At 43.1% G+C, this 14,145-nt stretch overlaps 1 protein-coding gene across 1 annotated transcript in view; it reads right to left on the bottom strand.

The window, feature by feature from the left end:
* Positions 1 to 5,888: 5,888 nt before the first annotated feature.
* The window catches only part of NDUFA10 (NADH:ubiquinone oxidoreductase subunit A10), a 150,727-nt gene continuing 142,470 nt past the window's right edge, over positions 5,889 to 14,145 (bottom strand). Inside the window, exons 9-10 of the mRNA XM_069225506.1 lie at positions 6,713 to 6,821; positions 5,889 to 6,387 (exon numbers count right to left, since the gene is read on the bottom strand). Coding sequence (XP_069081607.1) covers positions 6,319 to 6,387; positions 6,713 to 6,821 — 178 coding nt within the window. The 3' untranslated portion in view covers positions 5,889 to 6,318. The remainder of the gene's footprint in view (positions 6,388 to 6,712; positions 6,822 to 14,145) is intronic.

Here is a 14,145-nt window from a genome sequence, read left to right as displayed (position 1 = left end):
TTGCTCAGGCCTGGGTGCAGCCCTCTGCCTTGCTGCTGTAACAGAAGATCCTCTAAAAGCAGGAGCTTGATCAGAGTGGATGGTTCCTCATGCCCAGGAGTTCTGGGCACCACAATTTCCTGGTCCAATCCGGTGCCACTAGGATGACTCGTGCCCAGTCATTCCTGTTCTTCTTCAGAACTCATGGCAGGAGAGGAAGCAGAAGGAAGCCATACAGAGGTCTTGAACTCCACCCTAGGCAGAATACGTCTCAGAGAGAGAGAGAGAGAGACAGAGCAGTCTAGGAAATCAGTGCACAAAGGTACTGACATTGCATATCCTTTGCAGTGGTGAAAAGACTGAACCAGGATTCACCCCATTGGTGGAAGATGCTCTGCGCTACATCTGTGTAAACCTACCATTCGTGGTCTGTCTGCTAAGCGTTGGCAGGTGAGTTTGTCTGCCCTGGTGTTTAGAGATCCCGGCCAAGGGGTTCACCACCAGAGAAACTCCCTGGTGGTGCAGCTACTCCCAAAGGCGTATAGCCTTCTGGCACAGGACCAAAGCACCCACCCTGCCCTGCTTATTGAAGTACCACATACTAGTGGTGCTGTCCATGAGCAACTGTGCCAGCCTTTTTTTTGATAGTGGGCAGGAAGATCTTCAACGCGAAGCAAACAGCCCTCAACTACAACAAATTGATGTGGAGTCGAGCTTCAGCCAGAGACCAGTGGACTGTGATGTCCACCTCTCCCAGATAGCTTCCTCAACCAAAAGCTCTTAAATGTGGGTACGGCTAAGGAAAGGCTCTGCAACTGACTCAATCTCAATCCTGTTATCATCAATGCAGGACTTTTACAGTCTTCTCCTAAATCTGCATATAAACCAACAGATTCCTCGGGTGTTTTGCCCAATGGGACTGCAGAGCCTGCACATGCCAACTGGCATGTTTCACCACCAAGATGCTTGAGGCCATCAATCCCAGCAGCCTCAGTCATAGACCGAGATCTCCTAGAAAGAGGCTGAAACATCTGGATTTTAGCCCGAATGTCCTGGGCTCTCCTCTCTGGGAGAAGGCATAGAACTGTACTGTATTCAGAATGGCTCATATGAAAATGAGCATCTGCAAAAGAGTCAGATGTGTCTTTGGCAAGTTGATAGTGAACCCTAACGATATGAGATATTAGGAAGTTTGCTGTCCAGAGGTGGTTGACAAATGCCTGGGGTGAGCCAGCTCAAAATAGCCAGTTGCTGAGGTAGGGGAAGTCTGGTATCTGCAAACTTTGAAGATGTGCTGCGACCATAGCCATCACATTCGTGAAAACACCCGAAGGGCACTGGTAAGGCCAAAACGGGACATTGTGAACTGAAAATGCTCATGGCCCACTGTAAACTGCACATAGTGCTTGTGGGCTTGCAGGATGGGGATTTGGAAATAAGTATCCAGCAGGTCCAACACCACCATCCAGTCTCCGAGGTCTAGGGCAGACAGGATCTGGGTGAGTGTAAGCGTCTTGAATTAGTCCTTCTGTAGGAAGATATTGAGACAGAATAAATCTAAGGTAAGACAAAGGCTTCCATCCTTCTTTGGCACCAGGAAGTAGTAGGAGGAACACCCAACTCCAACAGCAGTCACCAGAATCCTTTCTATATACCCTTCGGCTAAAAAAAGGCCAGTGTCTTCTGCTGCAAGACAGACATCTGCTCCACCGGCAGCCACCTTGCTGGTCAGCAGCGTAACAAAATGTAAGGGGCCCCCCTGCAAGATATGCTGAAGCTGAGCCCACACACTTGCATCAGTAGGGGCTGAGCAGGCCCTGTGGGGGGCTCTGTTACACCCCTGCTCATGGTGGTTGAAGGTGTGGCAAGGTAGAAAGGATTTACATAGCTCTGATCGACAATCTGGAGGACCTACTTGTCTGAGGTGATAGCTTGTCACCCCTGAAGGAAATATTCGATGCTGCCTCTCACAAGGTGTATGTGTGCCAGATACGACACACTAAAGGAGTTTTGCAACTGCTGCTGCTGGAGGGGGAAGGGGACTGAGCTGCATGTTTTTTCTGATGTCCTGGGAATTGTCTTTGTGAGTTGCGACCTTGACCATGAAAAGGCTGCAAAGATTTCTGAGCTGGTGGAAGGGTCTGGTGCATTGGCGAAAGTGAAAACTTATGCCACAGCCATGGAGGGAGTGATACTTATGGTGGAATTGTCCTGTGGGACAGACAGACCCATGGAATGTGCTGTGGCACTGCTTTCCTTAAATTGTTCCAGGGCTGAGTTGGCTTATTCGCAAAAACGGCCTGGCTCGTCCGAAATGCTGGGACTGGTCCCAGTGTTAGACTTAAACAGCTGGTTGTGTCTAAGCCATGGTAAATGACAAACATTGTCGCATCACAACCATCCTGAATAGCCTGAGTGAGGGTCATCGGGGCAGCTGGCAACATCTGGGCCACCTTCCCACAGGGCAAGTGAGAAGCAACCCAAGAGGCAGCTGGTGTTGACTGATCTGAGATCAAGGTTTGTAGATGAGAAAGTATGCTTCTCAAACATTTCAATACATTTTGTCTAACAATCTGGTGGGGTCATGGAGAAGGCCTGCGTTATTCGTGGATGCCTGTACCATCAATTTCTCAGGCACAGGGTGCTGTGAAGGAAAGCTGGGGTCACTAGACCAGTGTTCGTGGAGGTGTCTAGGCTACTAGTATCCTGCAACTCTTCACATCAATTCTCCACTGTATATTGGGGTTAAAGTTACCCCCTTCATCAAAATTGTCATTGTCTGAGTCTGTGTCAAAGATATTGTCCAGCATTTGGGATCTGCTGCGAGCTAAGGTCAAGGTGTCTGAATCAGAGGGGTTGCTGGATAGCTGCAACCCAGAAGCATCAGGACGGGGCCTCAGTCAAGGTCAGGATGAGTCTGATTCTGGCTGAGAGCAAGATGGGTCAAGTCTCTTCCTCTGCATGGTCAGCATAAGGGTCACTGAAAATAGAAGCAGTCAGGCCACAATCAGCACAAATGCGGTACAGAACCTGAAGCATGTTCGAAGGGCAGATGGTGTGGAGGGAAGCCCAATTGGAAGAATTCCGAATGGAGGCCCTCGTTGGTTCTTGGGGCACAAAGTGGCAACAGAGTGAACTGCTATGGTCTCACGAAAGGCATCAACCTGCTACATTGCTGACGGACCTGGAAGTTCAGGGTGCATCTGGACCAAGTTCGGAATTGGCTCTGAGAGGAATCAAGAGCAAGACTGACAGGCATGTTGAAGTCTCTGTTCCTTCGTTGAGTTTAAGAGCGGTGGGAAGGGGTTGAATCAAGTTTGCTCTTTTTATGTTTTTTCTTAGACTTACTCAATGATTTAGACCATGACAAAGGTCTGCTGCAGGAACAACTTTGGGAGTGGGAATGGGGCCTTGCTTGAGACTTTGACCAATCAAAGTATGCAGTCTTTTGATACTTGGTGACCTAACGTTTTGCCTCATGGTCCTGGATGGACCTTGGGTTCCTCAGGGCGCAGTTGTCACCAGGCATGGTGAAGTCATGTTTTGATCCCAAACACCACAGGCATATCTCGTGGGGATTGATCTATCTCAGACATCTGTTTGCAACAGCCCCTACAAAGCTGAAATTTTGTTTTGGGAGGTGCAATCCATTGCACACTGTGAAAAATGTGGAAAAAAACTTGTCAAAAGATAAAAGTGTAGCTCTGGATCTGCTTCTGAAGAAATGAAAAGAAAGGAACTGATGTCAGCATAGCATGTACAGATGGTGTTTAAATGTGTCTCTGCTCTGTGATTTAAAGAATCCATCCAAAATTGCAGTGTTCACAAGTGAATGAAAAGTTTGTTATGTGTTCTACTATCTAATAAACAAAATTGTTTCTTAATTCGTCAACAACGTATCTGCCTCCCTAGAAACCCATACAGCTATACACAGAGGTCAGCTCATTAAAAGCCTACTGAAAGGAGGTCGAAGCATTAATATTAAGTGTATTTTAAAATGCCACACTTCTGTACTCTGGAGCAGAGGGTCAGCTTAGCTAGTTAAACTAAATAGCAATTCTTCACAATGTAAAGTCGTGGTGTCTATCTGTTCACTTTCTATAATTTTTTTGCCTTTAAAGAGGACGAAGGGATTGAGAGGCTATAGCATCTAAAGTAGAGGGAATTGAGAAAGTAGGTGGGTGGATTCTTTATTGTGGTTACTGCATACTCAGTTGTTTACTACAGCCCTGCTGGGTCTCATCTAACACCTCTCATATATATACTTTTTTGTTCTTATTTACAACATTGTACCGACTTAGTCCTCTAGTATCATCAGTATGGTTTGTTCTCTTTAACACATCTTGTTATCTGTCCTTAACCTATTTAATCTTTGTGCTGAGGCTTTATGTACTTGAATATAGCTCCCAAATGTTGATCTTATGAGCATAACCAGTGCTCTCTGTACTCCTATAACTGTTATCCAATTGTCAAAGGTCACCAGACTATGTCATGCAATAAAAAAAACTGCACACAGATTAAAAATACAATACTATAGAGAGAGCGAAGTTCTCCACTGCCCATGTGCCTACAGATTCAAAATATATCAATATAAATAAATACATGTACATCACATTTCATAAAAAGCAACAGGCCAGATTGCCATGGTTGCTTGATTTCAAGAAACATGTCAATAGATGAAGATTAAGTTTACACAATATTTCAATAGTCTTATTTTATATTTAGCAAGCTTATTTTGTTAATAAATTACAGTGAACTGAACCCCTTATTGTAAAGAAATTCCTCTGATGATGTCTGGCTTTTCTAACTACTTGAGGCAGCATTAGTATCTACTGAAACAAGCCCTGTGGACAGTCTTCTAAGCGCAGTCCACAATACGGTAATCTACCTTTTTTTTCTCTCTCTCTCTCACCCCCCCAGCCCTTAAACCCCCACCAGAGGTCCATCAAATTGACCTGTGGAGTACATATGTGTGTCATACTATTAGGGCATAGTTCTTAGAAATCTTCTAGTGCCTGCTTCAAAACTGAGTGGCATTCTCTCGGAACAGATGTCTTGTGGAGCTCACAGCATGCACGATGTACAAGAATGATGCATACAATAAGTCTTGAAGATCACTTCCAGGTTCGAGTCGATAGAAACTTAGCTGAACAGACAAAGGGAAACCACACAACGCTTAGCACTGAGATGTTAAGCAGTGATGAATGACCTGACAATTCTTGCACCTCTTCTCAATGCCTAGATCTCCTCCCTCTGACTACAATGCAATGACATTCCATCTTTGTGTTGAAGCCAAGACTAATCTTTTGTCAGTACAGCAGATCAGCCCCAGCCACAAAGAAGTCAAATGAGTGTGCACTAAAGTTGGATCCATTGTGACATCAACTCCATCTGACATTTCTGCATACAGATTCAAATGTGAATACCATTAACCTTCAGTTAATAACTAGTAGTCATTTGTGTGAGGTACACAACCAAAATGTCTATGGTCTGACATTGAAACTGGCATAAAACAAAAATTAAGATATTTCTAAAATATCTACAGTTGAGTAATTACAATGCTGAAAATAAAACTTGCACTTATAAACCTTGAAGAATTGAGCTATCCCCTGAAAATGGAATATATTCCAATAGAGCCAGATAAGGCATGTTGCTTGACCTATTCCATTGTAAAGGGATAGCTAATGTTTTCCTATTATCGCAGACCTTGGGATAAGTCTCAGAACTCAATGGTAAGAGACCAGGAACAGGCTAAAAATGTGCAGAAAAATTAATTTAAGAGAGAGCAGAACTATACAGCCACCACGTTTAAGTGACTATCTGCAGTGATTTCCTTTTCAAGAACTCACCTGTTTTTAGTCTCAGCAGACATGTTCCACCTGTGTATGTAACACACCAGACTCCCTACACTCCTTAAGAGGAATATTTTATTTAACTTTAGCACAGAAGGTGACAAACTCCAGGCAAGAGATATCACACAAAACTGGAGCACAGTTGTACAGATATCTACTGCTTCTGTGAGCACAGCTCCTATCATGGCAAGTGCGACCAATTCCAGAGATACTATCTACCTCGCTAAGCAGGCACCCCCAGTCCAACAAAATGGCTGCTAGAGTCTGTGAATTCCCAAGGCTGCCTTGAACTTGTAGGTTTAGCAGGAGAGGTACTGCATCAAATAACAATCAGATCCAGCATGTATGCAAAGTGTTCTTTATCACACTTTTTAAAGTCCAGGCAGGAGTGCTGCAGTGGTGTGAGAAGCGTGCTCCAGTTACCGAAACAGAGAGATTCTTCAGTAAGTCGGGAGGCCCTCCTTCACTCTCTGAAACAATCTTGAGTTTACTTTAACCAAATCATCTTGTCACCAATATCTGCGTTGTAGCCAGGGGCATATTTCCTCCCAGGTATCTAGAGAAGTGAAAAGAAAAAAATGCACTCTTAATTCACTAGGTGGCAATTATTTCCTGCTTATAATATCAGTGACGAAGTATAGGCTAACACTGCGGATATGGAAAGCGACAAAACTCTGGCAAGTGCTTGGCTCTTTAGGCTGCAGTCTCTGATTAAAGAGAGTTGGGCACAGACGTGTGAGGAGGGTGTTGGACTGGTATTAAAGAGGCAAAGGTAGGGGCTGCTGCACAGGAAAGCATTGTAAGTCGTAAGGCTCGAGTGGGAAGAGTATACAGTAAGGTCAGTTCTTGCCTAGGGTAACTGTGTAATACTCGTTTCTTACCGTTTTATACTGATAGTAAGCCTTGTCACTTTCATAGGCTCCAATAGTCACTTCTGGTAGGTACCGGGGGATCAACATGAGATCTGCCACACCAACCTTATCCTCAACCCTGCAAGAAAAATGAAAAGATTTTAGCTTTATGTGTGCGACAATATATCAAACAAAGCAGTCTGACTAATGTCCTGTAGGCAGGTTCAGAATCAAAATATATGTTAAAAATCAAAGGATGAGGTGAAGCGATTGACTACGACCCGCCAGACTGGAGTTTATATTTATTTGTGAGCCTTCAAAATTGAACACGGTATTGAATGAGAGAATAAGTGAAATTGAAGTCTATAACTTCTTGCAGAAGTTCTGCTCAAGTCACGATCAGGATAAGCACACCTATTATTTTCGTGGTGCCTTAGCGGTTAGTTATCCACTTGACTAGGTTTGTTGTGTATGAATGTCATGAATAATTCAGCAATCTCAACACTTCCCAACACAGTAACGATTATTTTAACACAGATGACAATACATCACTTTACAAAGCAACAAACACAACAAAACATCTTAGCAGACTCCACACCACGGGTTCATGCAACCATGCAGAGTGAAAGGCCAAACACATGGCAACACATCACTCTCCAATACAAAAAGTTCATTCTACCAAATACATATCGAAGGTAACCATATCCAGTCTATTCAGAAACCCAACAGACTGGTCCTCTGGCACTATATATAAATCCTAATTTATAGCATACAACACCTACATTTAAAAATTGCCTACGTCAAGAAGAGAAAGCATCTTGTAAAGGCAGCCAAACATTGTATCAGTCCCTTTAATCAAACATACCATACGACCCATCACTTCAAACGCTATTATATTAACATTATCAGATGAAACATAGCTCTCAAAAAGCCAACTCCAACAACCCACAATTAACTCTTTCAAAAGTCTGACGACTGATTCCCCTGTCAGTACTGGCAATTCACAAAGAGTCACAAGGATGATAGCATACTTGCCTCATTCATTAAATCACGATTCAGATGCATTCATACTATCCTTTAAATGGACAAATACACTCCCGTCAGGCAAATTTCACCATCAACTAAAAAGGTCAGATAGTCCCTCTCTCCCTGGAAATAAAAACATTAACTCTGAAAAACTGCAACTACAGCCCCATCATCCAATCCACTGATACAATTCTTGAGAGTGCCAAGAACATTAACTGCAAAACAGTGTCACAGACAACAGTTTGTTAAATATACCATTCCAGTTTTAGCCTCACAGTGGCACAGACACAATAAACAAAACTAGATGATCAACACCGCAGGATTACAGAAGTCCCAGTTCTTCTGTAGAGCTTAGACAAGTCCGCTCTGATGGACATCACTATAGAGCCTCCTCTCTAAGCTATAATACCACCTGAATCTCTCCCACGCAGCCCAAATGGTTCTTTTTCATTCCATCTCACAGAAGGCAATTTCTCCGGATGGAGACAACTGGATGAAGGTTCGCAGGCAACAGCTGTGGGACTATTGTTGTACCCATGTATTTATTAGTGGTGCCAAGGATTTTTTTTTTTTTAGACATACAAAAAATAACAAATAGCACAGCATTACACAGTTGGCAGCAATCCATGGTTGACTGAAGTTCAGCATGCTGTCTTAAAAGAGTCGCCAGCATCTGCCCACATGCCCTTCCCATTTTGTTCTCTATTTTCTGGTGCAGCCCCTGTTTTCGTACATTGTTTACTAGCATACACCAAGTTCATGTCTCCGTTTCAAGCCTCTAGTCTTGAAGCCTCTACCCCTACTCATGATCTAGCTATGTTTCTTTTGGCCACCACTGGACCACGTGCTATCCACGTCTTTTGGTGGGATATGGTTGACTCCTTGCCTATTACACTGAGTAAGCTTTTTTCAGAAAGCCGTCAATCTGGGTCCCTATAGTCCTTGAGATACTGCCCAGGATGGACTGGCAATACATTTGTATTGCTGGACATTCTCATATGATGCAGTAGAAAAGCCTCACCATTCCACCCACTTTAGGTAAGTTGTAGCTTGTGTTCTTCCCATTTTATGCAGATCAGTTTTACCTTGGTACACGCTCTGTAACACCAGATGCTGCATCATGCAGAACCCTGCCTGTATCGCCACCTATCTCGGGCCCTAAAGCACCTTCTCCGATTTTCCCTCTTAGAATGAGCCGAGATTTGTCTCTCAGGTCTAACTCAGCTGGCGGAGACATCCCAGGGAATTATTTACTAGTTTCCAGTACAAGAAGGAGATAGCTCCCTTGTAGAGAGGTTGCACCAGCACTCCCTCTCCCAAAAGAGTGGCATGTGGGATCTCAGTTTCCGTGGCAATATAAGTCAGTAGTGCATGTCTGATTTGGAGGTAATGGTACGTCTCTGTTTTGGACAGGTGGTAAATGCCCTGGAGCTGGTCTAGAGGGATCATCCTACCTCCATCCATGCCTAAAATATTATTAGGAGCTCGGAGATCATCCACGCTAATCAAAACATTCCCCTTCACTAATGAACTGTAACTATACAGCATACTGTTACATGTAAACACCCAGCATGCCTTAATATTGATATGGATGTCTACAGTCTACTTGAAGGTGAACCGCAATAAAATACAGTTTGTCCTCATAAAGAGAGTAACCCCAATTCATGACAGAAACACAGCTCGCCAAGATGACACTGGTGGGCTCCCCCATACCCTTCCCCCAAAAATAAATTGTCAACTTCTTCTGTACACTGACTACAACTAATCCTTTCAGGATAATTTTAGCATAAAGTCTTTACAAGTCCACTTCCAGCTGAGCCTCAATAAAAAGGTCAATCCCTAGATGTAAGCCATTATCTTACTCTCTAATGGTCATCCCATTGTTCTATCACATATTGCCCATCACAATGTTCTGCTTACTGGCTTCCTCAACTACTCTAAGTAGCCATGTCTTGATTATTGGCCAAGAACAATATGACCACATATTGCAAGTCAACAAAATATTAATGGGTACACTTCACTGCTCACACCCAATTCAAGACTCTGGATCATCTTTCAAGACAAAATAGGTGGACTTCACAGCACTCAGAACAGCAGCCTCACAAGGAAATTAGCTTTCTCCAGCAAGTACCCCAGGTATTGTAAACAAAGTCTCTTAGTTTCAGACTGGCTAAGAGTTCAAAACACTACTTTCAGCCGACAGCTGCCTCTCAAGGTGTATGTCATAATATGTCCACACCCATGAGTCCTACCTTTCATTTTATGCTTTCAACATAAGTTAAAGATCTCGTATGCCCGCTATAACAGACATGCATGCTTGGCTCCAATTCCGAGGCTTCACGTATGCTGTATAAACACTCAATAAAATAAAGCAGAATAAAATAAGAATAACACTTTCTCTATGCCCTCTCATTCCACTTGCGAATCTACCTTTATTTCCAAGAGTTTATCCCTTTACAAAAAAAAAACCACAAGCATTCCCGGAAAAACCTACAGTGAACACAGCAGTGTGTAATGCAAAACAATCTGCCAAAAAATTCTTGGTTTTTAAATGATTTTAATATCTTCCCACAGCATAAACAACGTACACGAGAGAAACTGGTGAAAACAACCAATTTAGATGCAGAGGTAAGTAACTTTTAACAAGAGGAGCATAAAGAAAACAAGGATGAGCATGTCTAATACACACAGTTGGGCACAGGAAGGCACCAATACTCTATTCCTTTGAAATTGAGGGAATTCCTTTATGTCATGAAGTGATGATGTGATAATGTGAAGTCAATGGCACTCCTGCAATATGCCATGCCTATCTGTATAGATGAAAAAAGGTTTTAGTAAAAAAAAATCATGTCAGTCAATGTAGATAAGCAAATCACTCAAGCTAGTCAACTTCAAAGTGTTTACTGGAACTAGACCTTCATTCCAAGGTTAATAAGACGGCAACAGAGAGGAGAGCTATTGAGGTAAACAGCAGGTAAATATCAGCTGTGGAGTGACGTTTGTACAGAACTTGTATGTTTTGTTTTGGATTAGCACTGCTAAAAATGGGTTGGCTCCCATTTCAACATATTGGACAATTTAGTTGGTGGTTTAATTTGCTCTAAGACATAAACATAGTACCTTTACGGTACTTAGAAATGGCCTACATCGGCATGTTTCTTCTTTCTTGGTCTAATTTTGTTGGTAATGCCTAATAGAACTTTTTTCTGTTTCTTTCTGGTCATAGTAGGAAGAATATTTAACAGGAAGATAGAGAGTTGCATAGTAAGCACTTTAATTTAGTCAGTTTTTTTTCAAATATATTTTTATAAATTTTCAACAGAGTAGAGTAAATAGCCGGTAGCAGTGACTCCCACTGCACCACAACCCCTTATCAAAGAGGGGCTATTGTACATCATACAGTATATCATACTTCGGCTAGTAAATTGTGTTGTGTTCTGTGGTTTGGCACGCGGTAATATTACCGCGTGCCGAACCTATTTCTGCGTGCTGCTGGCTCTCGCGCTCTCCCGTGCTCTTGAGCGCGAGGAGAAGAGTGGGTTGAAGGCTGCGGAGCTGGAGGACATGACAGCGGCGGTCCCTGTATTGGATCGAAATAAACGTCTCCAAATCTTTACAACGCTTCTTACCGTGTAAGAAGCTCCAATGTCATTCTCCATTGCTGTTCTGACAAATCAATGCCAAACAGGCGTCCCATCGAACCTTACAATGGGAATGTGGCATACCTCGTGTCCCCCTTAGCGCTATGTAGAGATTAGAGATCGGCCTTCTTTCCGAGCCCTGTGTTAGTATATAATGCATCCTCTTTGAAGCCTAATCACCAGACTTTCCTGATCACTGCTTGGACCGCTGCGTGAGCAAGAAACTGCCCCGAGTCCAGGCCATTTACTGCACTCAAATTTGAAAAGGAACGCAGCTGTCCCTCTTCATAAAGGTCACCTATATGTGCAAGTATACCCTTCCTCCATGTATTAAAGTTGTGTATTTAGGTAAGGTCTTGCAACTGTGGTATATCCCATATTGGGAGTCGAGGTGAATAGCAGACCCAAATCCGCACTGAATGTGCCCAATGTGCAGAGCCATCTCAGTACCCCTCCAACTCCTATAGTGGCTCATACCATATCCCCTTCTATTGTTTGATCACCAGTCAACCAGAGCATCAGCCACTGGAGTTGAGCTGCTACATAATATCATTCTATGTCTGGCACCGTCATGCCACCGTCAGCCAAAGGGAGCTGGAGTGTCTCCAAGGATACCCTCCTGCGTCTGGACCCCCATATAAGTGCAGTTAGCAGACTGCGCATAGTTTTAAAGATGGCCTTCCCAAGAGGAACCGGTAATGCCATAAACAAGTACAGCAATCGGGGGAGTACCCACATTTTGGCAATGGCCGCTCTACCCACAGGGGAAAGGGGCAGGCACGTCCAGAAGGACAAAGATTGTGAAGCGGAGGTCAGGGTCTTGCCATAGTTGCCCTCCACTAAGACCATCTCAGAGTGATAAACATTGATCCCGAAATAACAGAAGGTCCCGGTGGTCCAAACAAGCTGCTCCCCACTCAATGATAGTCCTGCCATGTCGCTAGCCTTACGTAGGGAAAATGCACAGGATTTATCCCAATTTATTTTCAAGCCCGCTACATCACCAAAATGGTCTAATATGGCGAATAGATCTGGAAGAGCTCCAGATGGAAAATGTCACTTACCCAGTGTACATCTGTTCGTGGCATGAGACGTTGCAGATTCACATGCTTTGCACATCCCGCCATCTAGTGTTGGGCTCGGAGTGTTACAAGTTGTTTTTCTTCGAAGAAGTCTTTTCGAGTCACGAGATCGAGGGACTCCTCCCCTTTCGGCTCCATTGCGCATGGGCGTCGACTCCATCTTAGATTGTTTTCCACGCAGAGGGTGAGGTAGGAGTTGTGTATTGTAGTAATAGTGCCCATGCAATGGAGTAAATATGTATGTACATAATGTGGTTTAAAGTGATATATTTACAAATGTTCAAGATCAACTTCGAAACGGCTACAGGCTCCCGGGGAGGCGCATGTGAATCTGCAGCGTCTCATGCCACAAACAGATGTACACTGGGTAAGTGACATTTACCGTTCGATGGCATGCGTAGCTGCAGATACACATGCTTTGCATAGACTAGTAAGCAGTTATCTCCCCAAAAGCGGTGGCTCAGCCTGTAGGAGTTGAAGTTGTTTGAAATAAAGTTCGTAGTACTGCTTGTCCTACTGTGGCTTGTTGTGTTAACACATCAACGCAGTAATGTTTGGTGAATGTATGAGGCGTAGACCATGTGGCTGCCTTACATGTTTCAGTCATTGGAATGTTTCCTAGAAAGGCCATAGTAGCACCTTTCTTCCTAGTTGAATGTGCCTTTGGTGTTATAGGCAGTTCTCTTTTTGCTTTGAGATAACAGGTTTGAATACATTTAACTATCCATCTGGCAATGCCTTGTTTGGATATTGGATTCCCTGTCTGAGGTTTTTGAAAAGCAACAAACAGTTGTTTTGTTTTCCGTATTTGTTTTGTTCTATCAATGTAGTACATTAAAGCTCTTTTGATGTCTAATGTATGTAGTGCTCTTTCAGCTACAGAATCTGGTTCTGGAAAGAACACTGGTAGTTCTACTGTTTGATTTAAGTGAAATGGTGATATGACTTTTGGTAAGAACTTTGGGTTATTTCGTAAAACTACTTTATGCTTGTGTATCTGAAAAAAGGGTTCTTGTATGGTAAATGCCTGTATTTCACTTACTCTTCTTAGAGATGTGATGGCAATGAGAAACGCTACTTTCCATGTTAAATATTGTATCTGACATGAGTGCATGGGTTCAAATGGTGGACCCATGAGTCGTGTTAAGACAATGTTAAGGTTCCACGAAGGAACTGGTGGCGTTCTTGGTGCAATAATTCTCTTTAGGCCCTCCATAAATGCTTTTATGACTGGGATCCTAAATAATGAAGTTGAGTGCGTAATTTGCAGATAAGCTGAAATTTGCGGTAAGATGTATTTTAATGGATGAAAAAGCTAGCTTTGACTTTTGTAAATGCAGTAAGTAGCTTACGATGTCTTTAGCAGATGCATGTAATGGCTGTATTTGATTATTATGGCAATAATAAACAAATCTTTTCCACTTATTTGCATAGCAATGTCTTGTGGTTGGTTTCCTTGCTTGTTTTATGACCTCCATACATTCCTGTGTAAGGTCTAGATGTCCAAATTCTAAGACTTCAGGAGCCAAATTGCTAGATTCAGTGATGCTGGATTTGGATGCCTGATCTGTTGTTTGTGTTGAGTTAACAGATCTGGTCTGTTTGGAAGCTTGATATGAGGCACTACTGAGAGGTCTAGTAGTGTTGTGTACCAAGGTTGTCTTGCCCAGGTTGGTGCTATTAGTATGAGTTTGAGTTTGTTTTGACTCAATTT

Source organism: Pleurodeles waltl, chromosome 3_1 (genome assembly GCF_031143425.1).
Source record: "Pleurodeles waltl isolate 20211129_DDA chromosome 3_1, aPleWal1.hap1.20221129, whole genome shotgun sequence".
Taxonomy (NCBI): Eukaryota; Metazoa; Chordata; class Amphibia; order Caudata; family Salamandridae; genus Pleurodeles; species Pleurodeles waltl.
This window is presented reverse-complemented; position numbering and strand designations above follow the sequence as displayed.